General features: G+C 45.9%; 1 protein-coding gene across 1 annotated transcript in view; it reads right to left on the bottom strand.

Annotated features, from left to right (window-relative positions):
- CFAP54 (cilia and flagella associated protein 54) overlaps nt 1-26,793 on the bottom strand; it is a 1,075,777-nt gene that overhangs the window by 647,558 nt on the left and 401,426 nt on the right. Inside the window, exon 23 of the mRNA XM_069229529.1 lies at nt 243-428. Coding sequence (XP_069085630.1) covers nt 243-428 — 186 coding nt within the window. The remainder of the gene's footprint in view (nt 1-242; nt 429-26,793) is intronic.

The raw sequence follows: 26,793 nt of genomic DNA on the forward strand, positions 1-26,793 counted from the left end.
TCTATTTATGCTCATCCATTTACGCTTGATTAAAATCTAAACATATTTGAGGAAATTCTTACCTTGGTAAAACATTTTCTTTAATTATTAGACATTCTGTAATGCATTTCATATTTGTATTGAAGAAATACAAAATATACAACACATATAAACCCCACTATTTTCACAACTTAGAAATGGTATTTACTGAAAACCTTAGGAAATGAATCATTGACTTTAATTTAAGATGGATATTTTTTTACCTGAATCAAGTAAGCCAAGCTAACAAGTGTTGACAGAGGGGGATATGCAAGAATTGGTTTTGTTGACTTCCCAACAGCATCACCTATAAGATTTCCATCCGCCGAATATGCAGCAACTGCGAACACATACTTTTCATTGGCTTTTAAGCCTTTCACTTCTAAAAGGTTATCTTCAGTTGCTGGAATCTGAAAATAAAATGTAATTTGAGTTGTATGAAATATATTAGAATAGTGTGGTCTCTAACATTAGTTAGGTAGTGAAGAACGAGTTACTTACCTTCGGTAACGACTTTTCTGATGGATACATTAGCTACCTGTGGATTCCTCACCTAATGAATACTCCCATGGCACCAGCATTCGACGGAAATCTTCTTCCTAGTCTCTGCACGTCGACGAGGACGTCACTCTAGCCCACGCGACGCCGTCTGACGTCATACAGGCAATAAGAGGTCCTCGACGACGTGCGACGACAGTACCAAAAATTTTTACGTGCATGAGAACAACAACCCAATGCAATGAAAGAGCAAGGCAACATCCCATAACATTGTAAAATACACAACATTGCAATAAAATGGCTGTAAATTTAATATAACTCTCTCTTTTTTTTTTTTTAAACCAACAAATATATGCAAATCATGTATATACACAAAGATATATACATATATATATATACATATACATTTATACAAGTATCCATATATACAACATCTATTGCAACCTTGAAGACCAAGAGGAGCGCACTCAAGGATTACTTGGTAAGACCAGAAAGGCAACGGGGAGGCGGGTGGGACCGTGAGGAATCCACAGGTAGCTAATGTATCCACCAGAAAAGTCGTTACCGAAGGTAAGTAACTCGTTCTTCTGATGGATACAACTACCTGTGGATTCCTCACCTAATGAATAGGGTCCCAAAGCAGTACCACTCCCGGTGGAGGGTGCCTGTATGGTCAAACCAAGAAATCCTGCAGCACTGACCGTGCAAAATGGCCGTCCCTTTTGACCTCAGAGTCCAAACAGTAATGTTTCGCAAAAGTGTGAAGGGACGACCAAGTTGTGGCCTTGCAGATGTCGACCACAGGAACACCTCTGGCCAAGGCCGTAGTGGCCGACTTAGCTCTGGTGGAATGAGCTCTAATGCCATCAGGAGGATCCTTCTTTGCCAAAGAGTAACAGATTTTAATGCAAAGAACAACCCACCTGGAGAGTGTTCTCTTGTGGACTGCCTTTCCTCTCCTCTTGCCCACGTATCCGATGAACAGCTGATCCTCCAGCCTGAAATCCTTCTTTCTATCAATGAAGAAGCTTAACGCCCTCTTTGGGTCCAATCGATGTAGTCTCTCTTCCTCCTTTGAAGGATGAGGCGGAGGATAGAACGTGGACAAAGTAATTGTCTGGGCCAAATGAAAGGGTGAAACAACCTTCGGGAGGAAAGCAGCCTTGGTCCTCAACACCACCTTATCCCCATAAAAAGTTGTATAAGGGGGTTTTACCGATAAGGCCTGCAACTCACTCACTCTCCTTGCAGATGTAATAGCCACCAGGAAGACTGTTTTAATAACCAAATACCTCAAGGGGCAAGAATGCATAGGCTCAAAAGGGGACCCCATAAGGAAAGTGAGGACCAAGGACAAATCCCATTGAGGCATCACGAATGGTTTTGGAGGATATTTATTTAGAAGACCTTTCAAGAATCTGAGAACAATAGGGGACTTAAATAACGATGGTTGGTCTGGAAGACAAATGAAGGCTGACAGGGCAGACAAATAACCTTTAATGGTAGCCACTGCACAACCTTTCTGCGCTAGAGCCAGAGCAAAAGACAAAACATCTGACAGATGAGCATGTAAGGGATCAATCTGTCTCTCTCCACACCAGATAACAAATTTAGACCACCTATTAGCGTAGATAGATTTAGTGGAGTGTCGCCTGGCCGCTAATATAACATCCACTACATCAGGCGGGAGAGAGAAGGAACTCAGGTTGCCCCGTTTAATCTCCAGGCATGTAGGTGTAGACTCTGGAGGTTGGGGTGTAAAACCTGCCCCTGCGACTGCGAGAGGAGGTCTGCCCTGAGAGGGAGACGGAGCGGAGGGCACAGCGAGAGTTGGAGAAGGTCGGAGTACCACACCCTCCTTGGCCAATCCGGAGCTATTAAGATGACTTGGGCCCGGTCTTGGCGAATTTTCCTCAACACTCGAGGAATCAAGGGTATGGGGGGAAACGCGTAAAGCAACTGGTCGCACCAGGTTATCAGAAACGCGCCCCCCAATGCTCCCTGCACCGGATACTGGAGGCTGCAGAATAACGGACAATGCGCGTTCTCCCAAGTGGCAAACGGATCTATCAGAGGAAACCCCCACATCTGGAAGATTAAACAGACTTGATCTGGATGGAGACGCCACTCGTGGTCGGCCGAGAATTGGCGACTGAGACTGTCCGCACGTACATTCAAGACCCCGGCCAGATGATTTGCTACCAAGCAAATCTGATGGTCCTTTGCCCAGGACCATAGTCGAAGAGCTTCTCTGCAGAGAAGGTACGACCCTACTCCTCCCTGTTTGTTTATGTACCACATCGTGGTAGTATTGTCCGTCAGGACCTGTACCGACTGACCACGAAGGGAAGGAAGGAAGGCCTTGAGAGCCAGACGTACAGCCTGTAACTCTAACAGATTGATATGAAACCTCTGTTCCTCTGGAGACCAAAGTCCTTTGATCTCCAGATCCCCCAGATGAGCTCCCCACCCTAGAGTGGAAGCATCCGTTATGACCGTGGCCACTGGTGGCGACTGCGCGAACGGCTTCCCTTGCGAAAGATTGTTGCACGCAATCCACCACTTCAAGTCCACAGCAGCATCTCTGGAGATCTTGACCGCACCTTCTAGATCTCCCTTGTGTTGAGACCACTGCCTTCGGAGGCACCACTGAAGAGCCCTCATGTGCCAGCGAGCATGCGTGACCAACAGTATGCAGGAGGCAAACAGACCGAGCAGACGAAGGACCTTGAGGACTGGAACTACCGCTCCATTTCGAAACATTGGAACCAATTCCTGAATATCTTGAACCCGCTGAGGCGGAGGAAAGGCTCGATTCAATGTTGTATCCAGTACTTCCCCTATGAACAGGAGGCGCTGAGAGGGCTCCAGGTGAGATTTGGGCACGTTCACCGAAAAGCCCAGGTCGAACAACAACTGGGTTGTTGACTGCAGATGATACGACACAAGCTCCGGGGACTTGGCTTTGATCAACCAGTCGTCCAAGTAAGGGAATACTGCTATCCCCTTCCTTCTGAGCTCTGCCGCAACCACTGACATCACCTTCGTGAAGACTTGAGGTGCTGAAGTAAGACCAAACGGGAGGACCGCAAACTGATAGTGCTGCGACCCTACCACAAACCGGAGATACTTCCTGTGCGACTTGAGTATCGGGATATGAAAATAAGCATCCTGCAAGTCGACAGACACCATCCAATCTTCCTTGTTCAACGCCAAAAGCACCTGTGCTAAGGTCAGCATCTTGAACTTTCCAATTCAAGATCCTCAGATTCAGGATCGGTCTCAACCGACCATCTTTCTTGGGAATCAGGAAGTACCTTGAGTAACAACCTTGACCCCTTTCCTGCTCTGGAACCAACTCCACCGCGCCCTTTGAAAGGAGGACTTGAACTTCCTGTTCTAGCAACAGGAGGTGTTCTTCTGAACAATAAGATAGGCGGGGCGGAAGGGGGGGCGGAAACTCCCGAAAGGGAAGAGTGTAGCCTTTCTCCACAATACTGATAACCCAAGTGTCCGTTGTAATAGTCTCCCACTTGTGGAGAAAATGCCGTAATCTTCGACCTACAGGAGAGGAGTGAGTGGAAAAAGGTGGAAGCCTAAGGCTGCTTTCCCTGCTGCACCCCTCCAGAGGACGAGGAAGAAGCAGAGTGCTGTTGAGAGGCTCCTCTGGTGCGGGCCCTACCTCTCCCTCTAAATGATCTATAGGGGTGAGAAGAGGCGGCTTGCTGGAACCTCCCCCGAAAGGAAGAGGAGGAAGAGCCACGCCCAAATCCACGAAACCTCCTGAAAAATCTGGAAGAGGCAGAGGAAGAAGGAGCTTGCAGCCCTAACGATTTGGCTGTGGCCCTGCTCTCTTTAATTCGCTCCAAGGCCGAATCTGCCTTTGCTCTAAACAGTTTGTCCCCATCAAACGGGAGGTCTAATAAGGTCGACTGTACATCCGCAGAAAACCCTGAATTACGGAGCCAGGCCTGTCTCCTTGCCACCACAGCCGTGCCCATCGCCCTAGCCACCGAGTCGGTCGTGTCCAGTCCAGACTGGATAATCTGGGTTGCGGCAGCCTGGGCGTCTGAGACAAAATCTAAGAGTCCCTGGGGAAGCTCAGTAAAAGAAGATGAAATATCATCCATAAGAGCATGGACATATCTCCCCAGAATGCAAGTTGCGTTGGTGGCCTTCAACGCCAAACTGCAAGAAGAAAATATTTTCTTGGATTGCGCATCCAGTTTTTTGGAGTCCCTGTCTCCTGGCACCGTCGGGAAGGATCCAGGCGCTGATTTTGAGGAACAGGAGGCTTGTACCACCAAGCTCTCCGGCGTAGGGTGTCTTGAAAGAAAGCCAGGGTCAGATGGTGCAGTCCGATATCTCCTGGCCACAGCCCTATGAACTGCCGAGGAAGATACAGGCTTCTTCCACACCTCCAACACCGGATCAAGCAAAGCCTCATTAAACGGCAAGAGAGGCTCCGCTGCAGCAGAGGCCGGATGCAGCACCTCTGTCAATAAATTCTGCTTCGCCTCTGCCACCGGCAAAGGGAGGCCCAGAAAATTAGCCGCCTTCCTCACCACCGCGTGAAAGGTAGCAGCCTCCTCCGTATACTCCCCTGGAGATGAAAGGTCCCACTCAGGGGAAGTATCCAGCCCACTGGCCGTATCCAGACCATGCAGTCCATCACCCGAGTCCTCAACCTCTCCTTCCTCCAGGACTCGCTGGTACTCCTGCTCTTCCAACAGACGGAGAGCACGCCTCCTTGAATGTAGTCTCTGCTCAATGCGCGGAGTCGACATGGCCTCTGCCGAAGTCGAAGATCGGCGCCGATCTCCAGAAGCATCTGGCGCCGCAGACAGCTTCGGCGCCGATGAAGGAACAGGACAAAGGGATCTTGGAGCCGATGGACCCACCGGAGTCACAGGACGAAATCCCGACGTCGACGGGATGGAAACATCCGGAGCCAATCCCTCTGAAGCCACCGGAGCAGCCACCGGCGCCGACACCGGCGCCGAGCCCACATTCCCAAAAGGGAGAAAGGGCATAGGGGGGCCGGCCGAAGAGGCGCAGGATCACCCAATGAAAAGGCCAAAGGCCCCGAAGGACCAGCCGGAGCACCTCCTGGAGCCATCTGCTGAAAGATGGTATACATCGCATTCAGAAATGCGGTACTATCAGCTCCAGGGGCTGGAAAAGCCGGATACTGGGGTGCCTGGGGTGCCTGGATCGAAGGCGACCCCGACACCGGCCTCGACGTCCGCGACGCCGGAGACATCACAAGAGGCTGATCACCTCAACCACAGACGCTTGTCCAGGCGAAGTCGGTGACGCCGGAGAGGGCAACGGCGTCGATGGATGCGGCGTGACCGTGGGACTGACCTCCCAAGTCCTCCGACGTCGAGCCGAAGGCGACCTCGAATGAGTCTCCTTGCTTGAATGACGCCGTGAATCTCTACGGCGCCGGGAGTCTCGATGACGCCGATGAGACCTTGGCGAGGAAGACTTCTTGTGATGTTTTTCCTTTCTCTTCGACTTTGCCAGGAATAGTTTAGCCTCACGTTCTTTGAGGGCCTTCGGATTCATGTGCTGACATGAATCGCAAGTCACGACGTCGTGGTCGAAGCTCAAGCACCAGAGACAGTCGGAGTGAGGATCTGTAACTGACATCTTGCCCCCACACTCTCGACAGGGCTTGAAACCCGACTTTCTCTGAGACATTGTTACTGCAGAGAAGAACTACACAGCAGAAAACACACTGTAACCACTAAAGTAACAGTAGCTCCCTCGAAGATAACCGTTTCGAATGCACGGAAAAAAGGGAACTGTCGTCGGCACGTCGTCGAGGACCTCTTATTGCCTGTATGACGTCAGACGGCGTCGCGTGGGCTAGAGTGACGTCCTCGTCGACGTGCAGAGACTAGGAAGAAGATTTCCGTCGAATGCTGGTACCATGGGAGTATTCATTAGGTGAGGAATTCACAGGTAGTTGTATCCATCAGAAACATCTGTTATGTATCTCTGTTCTTGTTGGTATACAATGTTACATAGGCCAGGTGCCCCCACCCTCCCCCAGCGCCTAAGACCCCGGGGACAACATCCCCTGGGGGTGCTACACTTTTTAAAAGGGAGATGGCCACATGGCCCCCCTCCCTGAGCCAATAATGGCCTTATGTACCCCATCCCCCAGGGCTGGATCACCAGCTATGTCCCAGGAAGCCCATTTCAAGGACATAGCGATTTTCCTGCCCGCACTGAAATGGGCAGGGACACCTGTGCTTGCTCCCACTTGGTGGGGGGGGATTTCCTAAATCAGGACAAAGGGCCTGATTTAGAGTTTAGTGGAGGGGGTTACTCCATCACGAACGTGATGGATGTACCGTCCGCCATCTCACAATCCCATAACAGCCTATGGAGATCGCAATACGGCAGACAGGATAGCCGTCACATTTGTGAAGAAGTATCCCATCGGCAGAACTATAAAATCAGGCCCAAAGTCTGCTCCCAGCAGGCGAGAGCTTTGAAAATGCTCCTACCTACTGGAAACAGCGTTTTCATCAGTTTCCTTGCTCGCACTGATGCGGGGAGGGAAATAGATCAAAATAATGCTTCCGCCCAGAGCAGCATTATTATCTGCCTCCTCCAGGCATGCATGCAGAGAAGCGGCTACGATTAAAATTTTGGATGAGAAAATTGTGCATGGTGGGGGCGAGAGTTATAGATGCTAACATATACTTACTTGAGATAATAATACCTATAACTTGTGAATTTCTGTGGTTTTTAGAGTTTAAAACTTTATGTTGTTACTTAACATTTCAACTAACTTTAATGTTACCTTAACTTTTGTTCTTTTCATTGAATATTAGACCTGGCATCCTTCCCCTGGGTTCCTATGGACGTTTTGCCCTCAGGCCTCTTGTATTTGCTGACTCTGTTTAGCTGGCCTTAGGATTCTGAGCACTCTACCACTCCTAACCAGGGCTAAAGTACTTGTGCTTGTTCCCTAAAACGTGGTAATTGTAGGAGGCTGGCTTAGTGTGTAGTGAGCACCAATGGTGTTATCACCTTCTACCAGGTCCAGGCATACCCTAATAGTGAGGTGTAGACCGTGTCTAGGAAGTCAGGGCTCGCTAGAGGTAGTTGGGGATGAGCTGCCAAGACTTATCTAGGAGACATGCAAAGCTTATGCAATACCACTATAGTCACACAGCACTTACACACATGAAAGAACCACACAGTGTTACAGAAATAAAGGCACTTTATTATAGTAACACAAATAGTAAAATACTGAAAACGCAATACCCAAACTGGAGGCAAGTAAACACACTACTATGTACACATTATTAGTCAGTGATTACCATAGAGAGCAATAGCAAACAGTAAAAACAATAGAAAATACTGAGGCGGGGGGGACCAAACCATAGACTAAGTAAGTGGAATGCGAAAGTCGGGCACCCACCCAAGGAAGTGGAATTGGTAGAGGGGAGCTGGAGGAACTAGGAACCCCAAAAGGTAAGTACTAGGGTGCCCCCCAGCAACCAGGAGAAAGGAGGAAAGTATCTGGTTTTCCCCAAACCCACAAAAAGGCCTTCAGATTATTTAAGACCCAGACAAGACTGCAGGCAACCAAAAGTGGATCCTGGTAGAGGAAGACCTGCAAAGGAAGGGGACTAAGTCCAGTTCGCGTTGGAGTGTCCGGTTGTGGCAGGAACCACTACCCACCCTTCTGTGGATGCAAGACCAGGTTGATGGTGGATGTAGTCAGCAGTGCAGGACAGGAGCAGAGGAAGAGTTCCAGAAGTGATGCAGTTGATGACTCACGTCGGTTTGCAGTTGTTAGTGGTGCTGGAAAACCACCAACAAGCCTTGGCAAATGCAAGATGATAAAGATGGTTTTGCAAGGCTGAAGAGGACCGGTAAGGCCCTGGGGACTCAACCCAAGGAGGGGAGTCTGAGGTGACCCTCAGCAACTGAAGGAGTCACAGGAAGAGGAGGCAGCCCCCACAGGTGACCCACAGGCACAGAAGTCACGGTGATGCCACACGCAGCACACCTCAAAAGGAGTTGCTGGAGCAGCGAGCAGAGGACTGCGTCGCAGGGAAGAGTGTTGGGGGCTGGGGCTACACGAAGCCTGAAGATCCCTTGGAAGAGAAGCAAACACACCATGATAGGTGCAAGAGATGTGGTGCACAGGGGTACTGTCCTGCATGGCGAGGCAAGGGCTTACCATCCCCCAATTTGGACAGCTTGTGAGAGGACCAAGGGGACCACTCCAGACCACCACCCGTGATGCAGGATCCATGCAGCTCTGGGGGAGAGGAGATCCACGCAGCTGGTCGTAGTTGTAGTTGGTGCCTCTGGATGCAAAGGAGTGATTGCTTCACTCCAAGCGAGATTCCTTCTTGTTTCTTGTGGAGGTTGAAGACTTGTCACCCTCAGAGGATGCACAGCTGGGGAAATGTTGCAGTTGCTGGTAGGAGCCGGAGAAAAATTGTTGTAGAGCAGAGTCGCTGCTGTAGTTGCAGATTGTCCATTCCTGGAGGGTCCAGTTGAAGTTCTAGTGGCCAGAAGATGAAGTAAATGATGCAGAGGAGTCTTGCTGGAATTTTGAATGTAGAATCTGAAGACCCACCCAAGAGGGAGACCCTAAATAGCCCAGGAAGGGGGATTGGTCACCTAGCAGGGTGACCACCTATCAAGAGGGGCTGTGACATCACCTGCCTGACCTGGCCACTCAGATGCTCCCAGAGAACTCTGTCCACCCTGGATTCAAGATGGCAAAATCAAATGGCCACCTGGAGGAGCTCTGGGCACCACCCCTTGGGTGGTGATGGACAGGGGAGTGGTGACTTCCCTTTCCATTGTCCAATGTCATGGCAGAGCAGTGACCGGGGGTTCCTGGACTGGTGAAAACCGGTTTATGCAAGGAGGGCACCAAATGTGCCCTTCAAAGCATACCAGTGGCTTGGGGAAGCTACCCCTCCCAAGCCATGTAACACCTATTTCCATCGGAGAGGGTGATACCTCCCTCTCCCACAGCAAATCATTTGTTCTGCTTTCCTCTGCTTGAGCTGGTCAAGCAGCAGGAGGGTACAAACCTGTCTGAGGGGTGGTAGCAGCATGGGCTGCCCAGAAAACCCCAGAAGACTGGAAGGCGCAATGCTGGGGGTCCTCTAAGGAACCCCCAGATTGCACAGAATCATACAACCAATACTGGCAACAGTATTGGGGTATGATTCCAACATGTTTGATACCAAATATCTCCAGGTTCGAAGTTACCATTATGTAGCTGTTCACAGGTTGTGTCTAGTATACAGGTAAAATGGTTTCCCCGCACTTACGAAATCAAGGAAAATGGAGCTGGAGTTCATAGTGGCACCTCTGCCCATGCAGGGGTGCTCTCACACACAAGTACCTGCACCCTTCCCTTCGGGCTAAGAGGGCCTGCCACAGGGGTGACTTATAGTGACCTCCTGAGCAAGTTACTTACCTTCAGTAACGCATTAGGACACTTGTGCAAAGGCTTGAAGGGAGCACACATCAGAAATGTGAGGACTAGATTTAAGTCCCATTGGGGCATAACAAATGGCATAGGGGGAAACATATGTACAAGTCCTTTGAGGAATCTATGTACAATGGGGGATTTGAACAGAGGAGGCAGATCAGGCAGCCGAAGAAATGCCGAAAAGGCAGAAAGATAGCCCTTGAGAGTCCCCAAGGCAGAACCCTGCTGGGCAAGGGAAAGTATGAAGAGAAGTATATCAGAATGAGAAGCAGAAAGAGGATCAATAGACCTTTCTGTACAAAAATATACAAAGCGTTTCCAATGGCAGGCGTATACTTTTTTAAAGGAGGGACGTCTGGCTGACAAAATAACTTTACAGACTTCAGGAGGAAGGTCAAAAGCCATCAACTGCTGCCGCTCAGTCTCCATGCATAAAGGCGCAAAGTTGACCCTCCCCTGCTACTGCGACAGAAGATCCACTCGAAGAGGCAGCCTGATCGGAGGATTGGTGCTCATATTGAGAAGTTCAGGATACCAGACTCTCCGTGCCCAATCCGAAGCAACTAGGATGACTTGGGCCCAGTCATTCTTGATCTTCTTGAGAACTATGGGCAGCAGTGGTATGGGCAGAAAAGCATTCAGGAGGCTTGAACTCCACTCACGACGAAAAGCGTTGCCAAGCAATTGCCGCCTTGGAAACTCCAATGCGCAATACTACTAACATTGTGCGTTCTCTGCGGAGGCAAACAGGTCCAACCAAGGATCACCCCACTGCATAAAGAGTCCTTGTGGAGATATCATTCGTGATCCACTAGGCATTGACGGCTGAGTTTGTCCGCCCTGGCGTTCAGAGAGCCTGCCAGGTGTTGAACCACCATGGTTATGCCATGCTGTTCCAGCCATGTCCAGAGACACAGAGCCTCTTGACAAAGGGTCCACGACCCCACACCGCCCTGCTTGTTGCAGTACCACATTGCATTGGTGTTGTCTGTGAACACCTGCACTATCTTCCCTTTCACAACAGGAAGAAATCCTTTCAATGCCAGTCGGATCGCTCGGAACTCGAGCAAGTTGATATGGAGTCCGGATTCCACAGCAGACCGAAGGCCTCTGATCTCCCCCTCTCCCGGATGGCTGCCCCATCTCAGAAGTGACGCATCTGTCACTACTGTAAAATCTGTCTGCAGAAGGGAGAGGAGTCTGCCTCTGACCCAATCGCAGTTCACTAACCACCACTGCAGGTCTTTTGCAGTTCCCTCTGAGATCTGAACTGTGTCTGTAAGATTTCCCTGATGCTGTGCCCACTGGAACTTCAGGTCCCACTGCAGAGCCTGCATATGCCATCTGGCATGTTTGTCTAACAGAATACAGGAAGCCATGAGTCCCAACAGCCTTAGAGTCTGTCTCACCAAAAGCCAGGATAGAGGCCAAAACATCAGTATCTTAACCTTAATATCCTGGACTCGCTGCGTGGGAGGATATGCCCGAAACTGCACTGTGTCCAGAACAGCCCAGATGAAAGGGAGCTTCTGAGAGGGAGTCAGGTGTGGCTTCGGCATGTTTATAATGAACCCCAGCGAATGCAGGAGGTCTGAAGTTGGGTGACGAGAGCCTGGGGTGTAGGAGCCTTCAACAGGTAGTCGTCGAGGTAGGGGAAGACTGAAATTCATAATCTGCGCAGATGAGCTGTCACCACCACCATCACCTTGGTGAACACCCGAGGGTCTCTGTTGAGACTGAAGGGGAGAATGCTAAACAGAAAGTGCTCGTGGCCCACCTTGAACCGCAAGTAACTCCTGTGGGCGGGCAGGATGGGGATGTGAAAGTACGCATCCTGTAAGTCCAACGCTACCATCCAGTCTCCTTGGTCTAGAGCAGACAAGATGTAGGAAAGTTCCCTCTTTCTTGGCATATTTACCCCCATTTTCTGCCTGTTGTCATTGTGTTTGACTGTGCTCAATGGGATCCTGCTAACCAGGACCCCAGTGATTATGCTCTCTCCTCCAAATTTGTTTTCTAATAACCTTGTCTTCCCACAATTGGCATACTGGTCCTCCCATATAAGTCCCTAGTATATGGTACCCAGGGCATTGGGGTTCCAGAGGATCCCTATGGGCTGCAGCAGTTGTTCTGCCACCCATAGGGAGCTCATGCAAAGGGTTCTTCAGGCCTGCCATTGCAGTCTGCGTGAACTGGGTGAACGCACCCTGTTTCACCACAGGTCTCTGCACCAGGTCACTGTAAGTCATTCCTAAGGTAGTCATCCTCAGCCCAGTGGGCAGGGAGCATGTACCTGTGTGTGAGGGCACCCCTGCACTAGCAGAGGTGTGCCCACGAACTCCGGCCCCATTTTACTTGACTTCGTGAGTGTGGGGACACCATTTTTCATGTGTACCGGACATAGGTCACTACTAATGTCCAGCTACAGAATAGTAACTCAGAACCTGGGCATGTTTGGTTTCAAACATGTCAGAATCATACCCCAATACTGTTGCAACTATTGGAAGTATGATTCCATGCACTCTGTGGGCTCCTTAGAGGACCCCCAGCACTGCTACCACCAGTCTTACAGGGTCTTCCGGGCAGCCCACCTGCTAACATCCATCAGACAGGTTTCTACCCTTATGCTGCTTGATCTGATCAAGCCCAGGAAGGCAGAACAAGGATTTCCTTTGGGAGAAGGGGGTAACACCCTCTCCCTTTGGAAACAGATGTGACTGGCTTGGGAGGGGTAGCCTCCCCAAGCCACAGATTTTCTTTGAAGGGGACATTTGGTTCCCTCCAAGCATAAACCAGTCCACACTGGTTCAGGGACCCCCAGTCCCTGCTATGGCACGAAACATAACAATGGAAATGGGAGTGACCACTCCCCTGTCCATCACCACTCCAGGGGTGGTGCCCAGAGCTCCTCCATAGGGTTCTGTCATCTTGATTTCAAGGTTGACAGGGAACTCTGGGAGCATCTGAGTGGCCAGGCCAGGCAGGTGACCTCAGAGGCAACCTCTGATAAGTAGTTACCTGGTTAGGTGACCCAGGCCTCTCTTTGGACTGTATAGGGTCTTCCTTTGGGGTGGGACCTCATATTCGGCTTGCAAGATTCCAGCAGGACTCCTCTGCAACCTCTGCTTCGACATCTGGTCTCTGGAACCGCAACTGGGCCCTCTTCTGCACAATTGTACCTAGAATTCTTGCCAGCTTTGCAACATTTCCCCAGCTGTGCATCCTCAGAAGACTGCAACACTTCAGCCTGCAAAAGAAGAACAAGGAATCTCCTTTGGGGTGAAGGCATCACTCCCCTTTAACTAAAGGTACCTGGCTGCAATGACGACCTGCTGCGTGGATCTCCCCTCATCCTGAGTGGCATGGGATCCAGAGAGTCTCCCTTGGTCCTCTCTACCAGCTGTCACACTGTGGTGGTGGTAAGTCATTTCCACTCCACGCAAGACAGTACCTGCATGCAGAACATCCTTTGCATCTGCCAAGGCTTTATTGCTTCCCCTCCAAGGGGAACTCCAGACAACGCGTTACTCCAGTCTCCAGCACTCCCTCCTGCAACTCCTGGGCCCCTGCGTGGTCCTCCGGGGAAGTGGGAGCAACTTCTGTGGTGCTGCATGGGCTGCTTTAGCGACTTCTGTGTTCCTGTCCTCTGGGACACCTGTGGGTGCTGCATCCGCTCCTGTGGACCTTCTGCGACGCAGAGGGTCCTTTGTGACTCCCACTCTTGGGTAGAGTTCTCCTGGACCTTGCTGGTTCCCGGCAGCACCTCTTTTCCTCCAACTGTGAATTTGCCTTTGCCAAGGCTTGTTGGTGGAAATTCTTCACTGACACCCACCTGAAATCCAGCGTGGGACACCTTTTACACACATCAGGAACTCTTCTCCAGCTTCTGTGCAGCAGTGCTGACCTGTCTTCCTCCTTTATCGACCAACTCCAAAAGGAACCTCTGGGGGGGGTAATATCTCCTACTCCCCCTGGACTCCACAGACACTTCTGGACTTGGTCCCCTCTCTCCTCAGGTCTCAATCTTTGGTAATCCACTGCCGATTTCTTGCAGGCTGTTCTGGGTGTTTTCTTTTTCTTCTTTTCATCCTTTGGGGTGGTTTTGGGGAAAGCCAGTGTTTTACTTCTCCATTCCTGGTTGCTGGAGGGGTACTGCATTACTTACCTGTGTGGTTTCCTAGTGCTTCCAGCTCCAATCTACTCGATTTACTTACCTAGGTGGAGGCCCTGTGTTCGCATTCCACTTCCTTAGTATATGGTGGGGGCTCCCCCTGGGCTACTATTGCTTGCTATTTTATACTGTTTTCCAACCTTTTTATGCCTCTTGCTGTTTATCAGTGTATATATATATTCAAGCAAATAACAATTCCCAGCGTGCGAACGCAACAATATTGCCCCAGTGGGCATAATGCATAATGTGATATTCTAATAAATACATAAACAAAAACCCTTCACAACATCATTCTCATTACTAATCCAACCCAGCCAGCCGCCCTCAAGTACTGTCTCATAGTTTGGTCCTCACCAACATAAACCTAAACGTGCTACCCTAAAAAAACACCCCAACTCACTGTCAGTAAAAACCACTATACAGTTCTTAACTAACCCAAATGGATGCTCAGCTCCTCACTGGAATTCAACCCCACAGGGTCCAGTGTTTCGAAATCAATTATATATTTGGACTCCATGATTCTCAGTAATCTCTCCCTGTTGCCACCTCGATTGTTCAATTTGACCTGATCAATAACTACAAACCTTAACAAATTCTCATTACCAAAATGTTCATCAAAGAAATGTCTGGCTACTGGATAGTTTCTATCATGATTTTTAATTGCTCATCTATGCTCCAAAACCCTCTTTTTTGCACTGTGAATCGTACTCCCTATGTAAAGTTTATCACAAGGGCATACTAAACAGTATACACAGTATACCGTGTTACAGTTAAAGTTGCCCTTAATAACAAAGTCTTCCTGTCTTCCTGAAATTTTTAGTTTCCTACAAATACTACTGGTTTTGCAGGCTTTGCATCTCATACAACTGAAAAATCCTCCTTCCATGGCCTTCTTCATACTTTTCTCACGTGTTACGTAGTTCTGACAAAGATCATCTCTAAGAGATCTACTTCTTTTGAATGTTATTTGCGGTCTTTCATTAATACAATTTATTCAGGAATGGATCAGTTTGTAATATATGCCAACTCCTATTCAAAATACCACATACTTTGTGGGATTGGTCACTGAATGTTGTAATAAATCTGATATTCTCTCCACTCCTTTCCTGGTCCTTATTCGTTGGATATAACACATCCTCCCTACTCATTTTCTCTACTTTTTGTCTGGGTTGGTTAACGATTTTAACCCCATAGCCTCGTTCTTTAAATCTTTCGCACATCACTTCACAATTCCGGTGAAAATCTGACACATTACTGCAAATCCTACAAGCTCTTAACAACTCACCATAAGGAATGCTTTGAATTAAACTTGCAGGATGTGCGCTACGTGCACAGAGTAGACTGTTACCAGCCGTTTTCTTCCTATGCAATTTAGAAATTAAGCCTCTGTCAGTTACTGTGACTTCAACATCTAAGAACTCAATATTCCTAGGAATAAGATGTTCGGTAAATCTCAGGTTACATTCATTATTATTCAAATTGCGCACAAACTCCAAAGCTGACTTTTCATCACCCTTGCAGATTACAAATACATCATCGATGAAACGACACCCTAGAACTACATTGTTATCAAATTCAATCATTGTTTCCGATACTTGTCCCTCCCACCAGCCCATGAACACATTTCCATAGCTGGGGGCAAAACATGTACCCATAGCAGTCCCCTGTAGTTGTCTATACACCTGATTGTCAAAAAAGAACAAATTATTCTTCAGACAAAACTTTATCATGTCATACAACATCGAGTGAAATAGCAATGATATTGACCTAGCTCTCAAGTAGTGTCTAATAGCTCTTTACCCAACTCATGATCTATGCTGGTATATAAGCTAGTGACATCCAAAGTTAATAGTAGAAAATCTTCTTCCCACTGGATGTCCTCTAATGTTTAAAAAAAAATGTGTAGTATCTTTTACATACAAGGGTACTGTCTCAACAAAGGGGCGTAGGAAGTAATCAATATTCTTATCTCATCTTTTTCAACTGCATAGTCATCTCATGCTCAAAAACGTCTAAGGCATCACATTGAATAGCCTGTAAGAAGGTGGATTTAGGTTTAAAGTTACTCGGACACATATCATCCAAACGTATACCCAATCCTTCCAGATTCATAATTGGATCTTCATGGGCAGTTGTCCCATCAGGTAGATCTGTTAGTGTATGTAAAACCTCAATATCAGAAATGCATAATTTACTGCCCACCAACGGTTTTACATTACACTTCACCTTAGTATGATACAATTTTTTCAGTTTTAGTTTTCTAATAAATTTGAAAGTATCAATTCTAGTTTGAGCATAATTAAAACGTCACGTCGGGCAGAAAGAAAGGCCCAAAGCTAAAAGTCCCTCTTCTACAGCAAATAATACTCTACTGCAGAGGTTAACAACATTCATAGTATTTATTTGCGAGCACGAGTTACCACTCCCAAAGATCTTGTGCCGTCTTCTACATCTCCTCTTCTTTGCTTGTCTATTCCTCTTCCTTTTCCTTTGGATCCTTTCCCTCTGCCCCTCTGGGGGTAAGACTCCTTGTGTTGATCTGTCCGTCCCGGATTTAAAAGCCGAAATTGTTTTAAAAAATTGGATCTATCAACCACTTTGTCAGATGTTAAACCTATAGCAGTACTGAATCAGATACAGCGGAGAGATTGCCATCCGAGACATCACTCTCCTCTTGCTCCCCAAGAGGTGTATTGCTTACTTCAGGATCCTTTAAAACCACTGCAGACATTTCTTCATTGTACATATGATCATATTTATGCTGCAAGGTTAAAATGCGACCTTCTTGATAATCCTTAAAGTCATGTATTAATTTCCTTTGTTTCTTGTTAGTAATTTCCTCCTCCAATTTGGAAAGCTTCTTCTCTAGATTCTTCATAAATTCATCCAGTATTTCATCCAAAATTCTACTTCTGTCCTTAACCGCATATTTGATTAATATTCTCATCATGTTCAAAGAGCTCTGTTTAGAGTTCTCAGCCCATTCCTCCAGCATTTCCGGATCTGGATCCTCAAATGTTGGTATAGTGTATATTCTCAGGCCTCTAGGTACCCTTTCTACCTCGATAGATCTCTGCAATGACTCAGTCTCCCATCACTTGGATAATTCTTTTCTATACAGTTTCTCCAGGTTATCATATAATGTCTGCAGTTTCACTTCAGATCTCATATTGCCAAGGCCAGGTTGAATAGGCTGCAACTCATCCATTTGGGAAAAAAATAACTTGTTCGACTTCTCCTTTAATGAACATTTTGGTAATGAGAATTTGTTAAGGTTTGTAGTTATTGATCAGGTCAAATTGAACAATCGAGGTGGCAATAGAGAGAGGTTACTGAGAATCATGCAGTCGAAATATGTAATTGATTTCGAAACACTGGACCCTGTGGGGTTGAATTCCAGTAAGGAGCTGAGCATCCATTTGGGTTAGTTGAGAACTGTATAGTGGTTTTTATTGACAGTGAGTTGGGGTGATTTTATAGGGTATCACGTTTATGTTTATGTTGGTGAGGACCAAACTATGTTTGAGACAGGACTTGAGGACAGCCTGCTGGGTTGGATTAGTAATAAGAATGATGTTGTGAAGGGTTTTTGTTTATGTATTTATTAGAATATCACATTATGCATTATGCCCACTGGGGCAATTTGAGGCGTTTTATTATGAGATTATAAAATTATATAAATTATGAAATTATAAAACTATAAATTATAAATCATGGATTATGGAACACGAACTATGAATTATGAAGTACTGATCAATAATATTGCTATTGTGTAAAATATTTCATGAAATTTAAAATAAGCCTAAAAATAAGTAATAATGTGGTATAAATTATTTGAATGGGAATAAGATTTACATGAACCTTACATGACTTGACATTACAGGGTAATATTGTTAAAATGCTATATAGCAATTATGAAATGCAAGTTTTAAAATGGCCACCGTTTTCTGTATCCACAATATGAAGCATTGGCAGTTTTGTCTGTTTTTTTTGTTTTATTGACTTTTGCTATTTAAAGTGTATGTTATACTGACACTCTATCCGTGACAAAGGCTTCGACCGAAACGTGTTGGAGTTTCTTTAGATTTTTGATTTAAAATTGAAATTCTACACTTCAGGAGTGTCCTGGTCCTCCTTGAACTGAAGAGAGTACTATATATATATATATATATATATATATATATATATATATATATATATATATATATACACATATATATATACACACACACACACACACACACACACACACACACAGTGTATTTACTTACCTCCTACTGGGGGATTGCCTCTCTAGTGTTTTCTGATCCTGTGTTCCAAAAATAAAATACCTTTATTTTTGTAAAACCAAGTGTTTTCTTTATTGTGTGTAAATACTGTGTGACTGTAGTGGTATTGCATGAGCTTGCATGTCTCCTAGATAAGCCTTGGCTGCACATCCACAGCTACTTCTAGAGAGCCTGGATTCTAGACACTGCCTACACTTCACTGAGAGGGGATACCTGAACTTGGTATAAGGTGGAAGTACCAAAGATACCCACCACAGACCAGGTAGGCTTCCTACACAAGACCTGAGCAAGAGTGAGCATCTTGAATGTCTCCTTTCTGAGAAAGAGATTGACGTCCCTTAAATTCAAGATAGGGCGAAGACCCTTGTTCTTCTTTGGAATCACAAAGTAGAGGGAATAAATACCACTGCCTGCTTCTGACAGCGCGACCCTTTCTGTGGCTCCCTTGGCCAAGACAGCCGTAACTACCTTGCGGAGCAAGATTTAATGATCCTCCATCAGCTGTTCTTTCAATGGAGGGATAGAGGGAGGGAAAGACTGGAAGGGGAGGGAACAGCCCTTCTGTATGATCTGCAAGACCCACTTGTTCGATGTTACGGACCACAAGTGAGAGAAATGAAATCAAATCCTCCATCCAACTGGACAAGCATGGTCTTGCAGAACCATACTAGGAAGGTTTGGGAGTTGCAGAACAGGGGGGCTGGGTGGTGGCTGACCTCTGGCTAGACCTCTGGGTCTGAAAGTACCACAACCTCATCCTCACAATGGAAGCTGGAGGACGGTGGCTAACCTGTGGTTGGCATGGTACCCTGACCCTCCCGAAGCCTCAAAAGGGGCGATAGGCAGACTGCTGGCAAGTGGGTGCCAAGAGGCCCAAGGATCTGGCCGTGGCTTGAGAGTCCTTGAACCACTCAAGCGCCCAGAGTGCCTCCTCCCCAAAAAGGCGTGAGCCATCGAAGGGCATGTTCATCAGATTTGCCTGTACATCCACGAAAAGCCACTGTCGATGAAATCGCCGTGCCCAGCAAGTCGTTGGTGTCCAAACCACACTGAAAGGTAAACTTGGCTGCATCTCCCCCATCCTTGACAGCTTGAGTGAGAGTGTCCCATACACCCTCCGGGACCTAGGGCAGCACCTGTACCACCATATCCCCAATAGACATGATGCCAGGATGTAGGAAGAAAACATCTTCCCAAGTTGTTCCAGCCTCTTGGATTCTCTATCCAGGGGAGTGGAAGGGAAGACACCACAGGAAGTGGAGGCATAGTCCACCAAGCTCTCTGGGGTGGGGTGTTGGGTGAAGAAACTAGGGTCTGTAAGAGCTGGTCGATGGCGCCTGCCAGTTGTCCTATTTACAGGAGCCCCTGTGCTGGGATTGGACGACGTCCCCAGCAGGACATCAGTAAGGGTTTCATTGAAGGGTAACATCGGCTCCAATGTAGCAACCCCTGGCTGAAGCACCTCTGTCAGGATGTTGGTCCTGACAGGCACCGTAGGCAACTCCAGGTCCAAGACCTCAGCTGCTCTACGCACCACCATGGCGTATGATGCTCCCTCCTCCATAGCCACAGAAGGATGTGAGAGCATACCAGTATCTGGAGAAGTATCCAGTCCGCTGGCTTCCCCTAGTTCCTCATACCAGTCCTGTTCCTCTAATCCATATTCTAAAGGGTCCTCAGACCCCTCCCCTTCCTCACCTGTGCCTGGCTAATCAAACTAAGCCTCAGGCACTGATCTGGGCTGAGTTGGTACCGTCAAAATCTGAATCTGCATTGTGTGACGTTGTTCCAGCTCCGTATCATTTGGAATGAGGATGGGGCTCCCACCACCAGTGAGCGCCGGCCGTGGGGGAAGCGTTGATATCTGACCCGGCACCGGAGGAGGCCGATTGTGTGGAACCGGTACCAGTCCAGATCCGATATCGGATCCCGGGGGTCCCCAACGGTGCCAGAGCCGCCAGCGTCGAACCCAATGGGGCCCCTGCTGTTCCCGCATAGTCCGAAGACCCACCCGCAGGGCAGCCTGCTAAAAAACGAGGCGCATGGCTTTGTGGAAGTCTTTAATTTGACCGGGGTCGCTGAGGCTCCCGGACAATGGGGGAGACGCGAAGTCGGCCCTGGCATCGGCTCCGCAGATCCGTGCTTGGAACGTTCCAGTGATGCCTCATCAGCCAATGGGCGTGGCTAAGTCCACTTGGACTTCTTGTGCCTCTTTTCCTGAGTGCCACGAGTACCTAGGGTGGGAAGAAGAGGACTTGAGGCTCCTGGAGTGGTCCTGCGACCTCTGCCTTGAGCAGGACCGTGACCTCCTAGGAGTCACGACAACCGAGGTAGACTGCCGGGCCGCCATGAGCTTCAGAGACTGCTCACTCAAAGCCTTCGCGCCATGGCCCGGCAGTCGGAGCACGACTTTGATTCGTGGTCCCTGTCAAGGCACCAGAGACATATCTGGTGGGGGTCCGTCACCGACTTGGTGAGATGGCAGGCACCACACGGCTTAAACCCCGTCTTCCTAGATGACATTCCTCACACAGACATGAAAAAATCTCAGACAAAATGTCAAAAAAGGCAAAGAGTTGCTCGATCCCAGACCTGCGCTTAACCGGCACGGAAGGAAAAGAACTGGCGTACGCGCGCCGGGGTGGTCACTTTATAGATGACTGACATCACAGATGGTTCCAACGAGCCTGACAAAGCCACGGGGAGCCAGACGACATACGCAGATCCAAACAATGCCACCCGTCGGCACGTGCAGGTAGTTGCTCAGCAAAACAATTCCGGATTCGAAGCTGATGCCAGGGAATTCAAAGGTAAGGAATCTGCACCTAGAAGTCTCTATAAGATGCAGTGACCTGTAGTGAAAGGTTGCATGCATAATAAATGCTGCAGCCCATGGGGTACCCCTGGTGCCCCAATGCCCTGGGTATCTTGGTACCATATATTAGAGACTTACATGGGGGCACCAGTATGCCAATTTTGGGATGAGTAAAGTCCCAAGAAACCAAATTTAGAGGGAGAGAGCACAGTCACTGGGGTCTTGGTTAGCAGGGTCCCAGTGAACACAGTCAAAACACACTAACCAGATCGATAGATAGATTGATTTATCGGCTCTGTTTTAAGGAGTGACTGAACACACCTTGATCCCCAGACTCGAAAATGAGGTAAAAGAATCCTTTTTTTTTTTTTTTTTTTTTTTTTTTTAATCTAGGTCAACAGACAATCGGCAAACCTGGGTTTGAAGACTGTCTACTGTTGACCCTTTCAAGCTCACCAACACATTACTGTAACTTCAATTTCTTGAAAACTACTAAATGGATTTACAACAACAACCAAGCAACAGCACTTCCTTGAGAAAACATTTAGTTTAATGTCAATTCCATCCAGGGTTTCTTTCTGTAGCGGAGAGCAAAGATTACTATGGCAGTTAAAATGGGAAATGCTGCTTGTTTGCCCACCATGTTAAGTTCTCCCCCTTCAATAGGTCTGCATGAAACTCAAAAGTAAGCTACACATGGAACATGTCTGTCAAGTGTTGTGCAAATCCGTAAACCTACGCCAAGGCTATTAGCAAATAAATTATTATTTAACTCCTGATTCAACTTTGCCTGCTCTTCCTGCCTAAGATTGCTGCACCAGGTTCAACATGCTAGTATCCTGCAAAATGTCATGCAGATTCATTAAAAAGCACCACAGTTATTAGAACATTAAATCAGTTTTGTCCCGACCTTTTTACCTTGGGTCCACATTGATGAATCTGCACAAAATTACCATACTCCCTAAACACGCAGAATGTTTGCTAAATTTCATGTGGATTTGTCATATAATGCCATAGTTGTTAAAAAGGTCACACTTTTGTGACCCTCCTGCATCAATGGGCCCCCTTTGGCCAATCTGCACAGCCTGAAAATTATCAACAGTAAGCTGAACATGCTAAGAACCTTCCAAATTTCTTGCACATTTGTTGAACAGTTATCACATTACAGGCTAATCAAAAATGCACCTTTCCAACTGTGAAAATATCTCTAAAATGCAACCTCTTCATGCCCAGACTGAAATACTTTTTAAACTTAAAATTTTAGACAAGCACTGAAAGCATTTACACAACCAAGGAATGGCCCTTTCTTGAGTAAAGTTCTGTTTGCCTGCCAGATTTCATGTAATTCCATCCAGCTGTTTTTTTTTTTTTTAGAAGCAAAGAATCCTATGGAAGTAAATATTACTTTTGCCTCTTCCCCAATTTTCCTCTTCCCCTCTTTATGGTTCTGTACAGAACTTGCTGTGAGGAATCCAACTTAGATGCAAGTTTTGTGCAGATTCGTTGACTGGTGTCAAAGTTATTAAGAGAACAAAGCAGTGCCTTTTCAATAAAACTCTGACATAACGATAATTACAGTGTATTTATGTTTAATATATATGTATATGCATAATCTATTCCATGGCACTGCAGATGATTTAAAAAATAATAGCGTGTCAGTCTGCCTAACTGTGAAAGAGATATTCATTGGATCCTAGTGGCTATAAAGCTGCCAGTGAACCAAGCACTCATGAGGAATAGTCCACAGAACAGCACTACATTGCCACATGTTGCCTGTACTACAGAAAAAGAGTAATAGAGACATGATGTTCTTGATTTAAGGGACTTGCTACAAGGATAGGCAACATTATTATTGTGTAAATAAAAAACTACTGTCTAACACAAATATTGTGAAAAAATTATTGTGATGACAAGAAGATCATGGAACAAGTATTGTTAAGTGGTTATTATATTTTTAAGTATTGTATAAAATATTGATTTTTCATTATTTTCTAATATTTTCTGACTTTGTGTGTTGTATGTTATTGTTACAGTTAGTAATACTAGTTTGCAAATATTTTAGTACATTTTCATTGTTTTGTTAATATTTTGAAAGTATTTTTTTTAATTAAATTTAATTCTTTTAATTATTGATGGTAGCTGGGTTTGTAGAGGAGTATGGTGGGACGTTTAATAGTTAAGTTTAAACTGTAATCCTCCATAGTTTACGATTTTTGTTTAGCTTTTTTGTGTTGTAGTTGAAATGTTAATTTTGTTAAATTTCTTTTTTATTTTAGTTTGTATTTCAATTGAGTTTGTTAGATATTTATTTTCACATTTTGTATCATTTATTTATATATAATTTATGATACAATGGTCAATTTATAGTTATTTTTTGTATAATATTTATGTTTACTTTTTATATAGGATATATATTTTGTAAGTATCATTTTTTATTAAAGTTACTATAATTTTAAATATTTTTCCATATACATGTTTGACTACGAAATCTCAATATTTAGGACCATCATATTTTGTACCCAATATTTTTGTTTTTTACATTGTAAGTATGTAAACTCTATATTTAGGACCACAATATTTCTACCACAATATTTTTGAAAGGGATCAGACCATGTAACTCCAGTAATCTAGTACTTTGAAATAAGTGACGATAGCATGGAAGTGAGAGGCTGCTAATGTGAGCTCATCTTGCCAATCCCTAACTTAGTGCATGATCATATGTATACAAAAAGCAGTTTTATTTGAATTGCACGTTCGCACTGTATCAAAAAATCGAGCAAGCAGTCTATCCACTTAGCCATTCTCATGTTCCCCTCACAAGCATTACTTAACTTTTAGTGCATTTAAGACTGTTGGTGCACTTTAGACAGAGAGTGAGTTGGGAGCTATTTCAGAGGGAAGAAGCAGTAACAGAAAAAAAAAAAGAAGATGCAGATCAAAACTAAGGTGCAAGAGTATATGACTGCCTTTTGGAAAGTTTGGCAGTAGACCTATGCACAATAGGTGTACAGTAGGTGAGACCTTGAAATGAAATTTGTTTGTAATGGGAAGTCAGGATTGTGCGGATCCGAACGACATCACCCGACTGGGCGCGCAAGGGTATTGCTCTGCAAAAGTTCTGGATTCCCAGCTGACACCAGGAAATTCTAAGGTAAGGAATTTGCAACTAGAAGTCTCTATCAGATCATGTAATTATAGTCACTCACCTGTTCATTTGAGTTGAGTGTATGCCCAAACATGAATATTGGGTCAACCACAGAGAACTTTAACTTGGGAATTCTCTCTGCCAGGCACGCATACATATGCCTTCGCACCCACTTGTGCTGTGCCCTGTTTCACCTGCGGACTCAATTTATTAGCTAAGTCATTCTAAAATCGACAAGAGAATGGACAAAACCTCCTGACCAATTAATGCCAGTTTTCTACTCCCTTCTTTCCAATGAGCTTCATGTCTACAGACAGATGTGTTCTCACCTGATTGACACTGCGCTTGAAATGTCAAACATAGCTTACCTTGAAATTGGCCCTGGCTTGCCATCAGTGGAACAAAATGCACCATACAAAGCCTTTGAAGATGAGCATGCCATTTCATTTCCAGAATATTTAGCCACGATTGACTACTTCAAATGTCTATGAAATTCAGCTATTACCAGGAAGTGAGAAGGAGCCATCCATCAGTCTAGAAACTCCCAAAATTGTGGAGATAATTTGATAAAAGTATGAGAGGAGCCAACTGTTACGTACCAAAGGCTGCAGCTAGAGTGCCAATACCAGAGTCTGCTACTCCTCTGAAAACAAGGAGATTAATTAGAATAGAAAGGCAAGTCATACCAAACAGCAGGCGATAGGGAATGGATGTACTGTTGCCCTGTCTTTTATATGCATGTTCCAAAACTGTGTAAATGCTCTAGAGCAGTGGTTCTTCGCCTTTTCATTTCTGTGGATCCCCACTTAATTATTACTGAAATCTGAGGACACCCTTCAAATCATTATTGGAATCCGTCGACTCTCACAGAATCATTACTGGAATCAGTGGGCCCCGGCTTAAGCAATGTGGAGGATTTGAACCCAAAAATATATACAAAACTAAGGAAACAAGCAATGATCAAACAAAGACGTAAATGAGGTAATATTTTAGAATGTTCACAAACAAATTTAGAAAATCAAACATTTCATTTTATTGGGAAGGGTTGAGCTTTTCTAAATCCAATATATGTCACCCATCGCACATACTATATTCTGTTTGATGCACTTTCTCCAGTGAATCGATCTGAGGATACAAACTTAATTTTTGTCCTACAATTTCAAATTCCATCACAAGTACAAAATGTTAATAAAATCACTTTTACATTTTGCTACCTTCTTTATATACACCTTATTAAGCTGATAAAATAATTTAATATTCTAAGCAGTCACTGACCCCATGAATAGGGGTCATGGAGTCCCAGAGGTCTCAACCACAGGTAAAGAACCACTGTTCTAGAGTGTTTGCTACCTCACATTGGCACCAGAGAGCAGAGGGATCATGATCCAAGCATGCACTTCCATGCAGTCTCTGAGTGCTCCTTTGGACGATCATCAAAATGGTAATCATCTCTATACAGCCCCACACTGCTTATTGTCAAAATAATATTTAGGAGCTGTACCTCTTACCAGCCTCAGAGTGCTCCATTGGATCTAGAGGCTGTAACATACTTTTGGTCTTGTTTATCCCCCAAGCTGAATCCAAGAACATCCCTGAGGTAGCAGGGCTCAATTAAATATTTCTGGGCAGTAGAGTTCATGATGCTTTTGACTTCTCATTGCAGCACTTCCTTTCGCAAGCTCTATTCATAGTGGACTCATGTCTTTTGTCCCCAGGCTCTATTCATGCATCAGTGTTCAGTTTATAATATTGGAATCAAATTGAAAGCAGTCCACCAGTCATTCTATACTACAAGGAGTGGAAATAAGGGAACACAAAGTAAACTGAGTTGACAATAGTGCCCCTGCATGAAATATTCCCTGTCATTGGTGAGGCATTAGGGCAAACTTATGGTGAGTCTGAAAGCTGCAAACCTGGTAGAGCGAGGAAGCAGGAAGAGGCAACATCAACATATGCCCCCTTCAGACTGAAGACCCAAAAGGTGGTGAGAATAATTCCCTCAAATAGTCCAGACGACTCAATCGCTCTTGTACCATTCCAGTCTATCAGTACTGACCCTGGTCTTCCTGGAAACAGTCCATCCCTTACATTTTCTTCAGTAAAACACCTTATTTGCGACGGGTATGCACAGACTTTATTCCTGTTCTCAATCTGGCACAGGACTCATTATGTACCTTACTAATGAGGGCTGAGTATGCTCAAACCAGCCTGGGTTGCTTCTGTTCTCACCCAGAAGGGACCTGGCTATCAGTTTGGGTTGGACTGTTCCTAATGGAGCACGGCCTAGATTGCTTTCCATACAGCTGATCTCTGTCTGGAGTGGCATAGTGGGTGAAAACAGTGTATTATAATGTGGTCACAAGCATT

This window comes from Pleurodeles waltl, chromosome 4_1, assembly GCF_031143425.1.
Source record: "Pleurodeles waltl isolate 20211129_DDA chromosome 4_1, aPleWal1.hap1.20221129, whole genome shotgun sequence".
Taxonomy (NCBI): Eukaryota; Metazoa; Chordata; class Amphibia; order Caudata; family Salamandridae; genus Pleurodeles; species Pleurodeles waltl.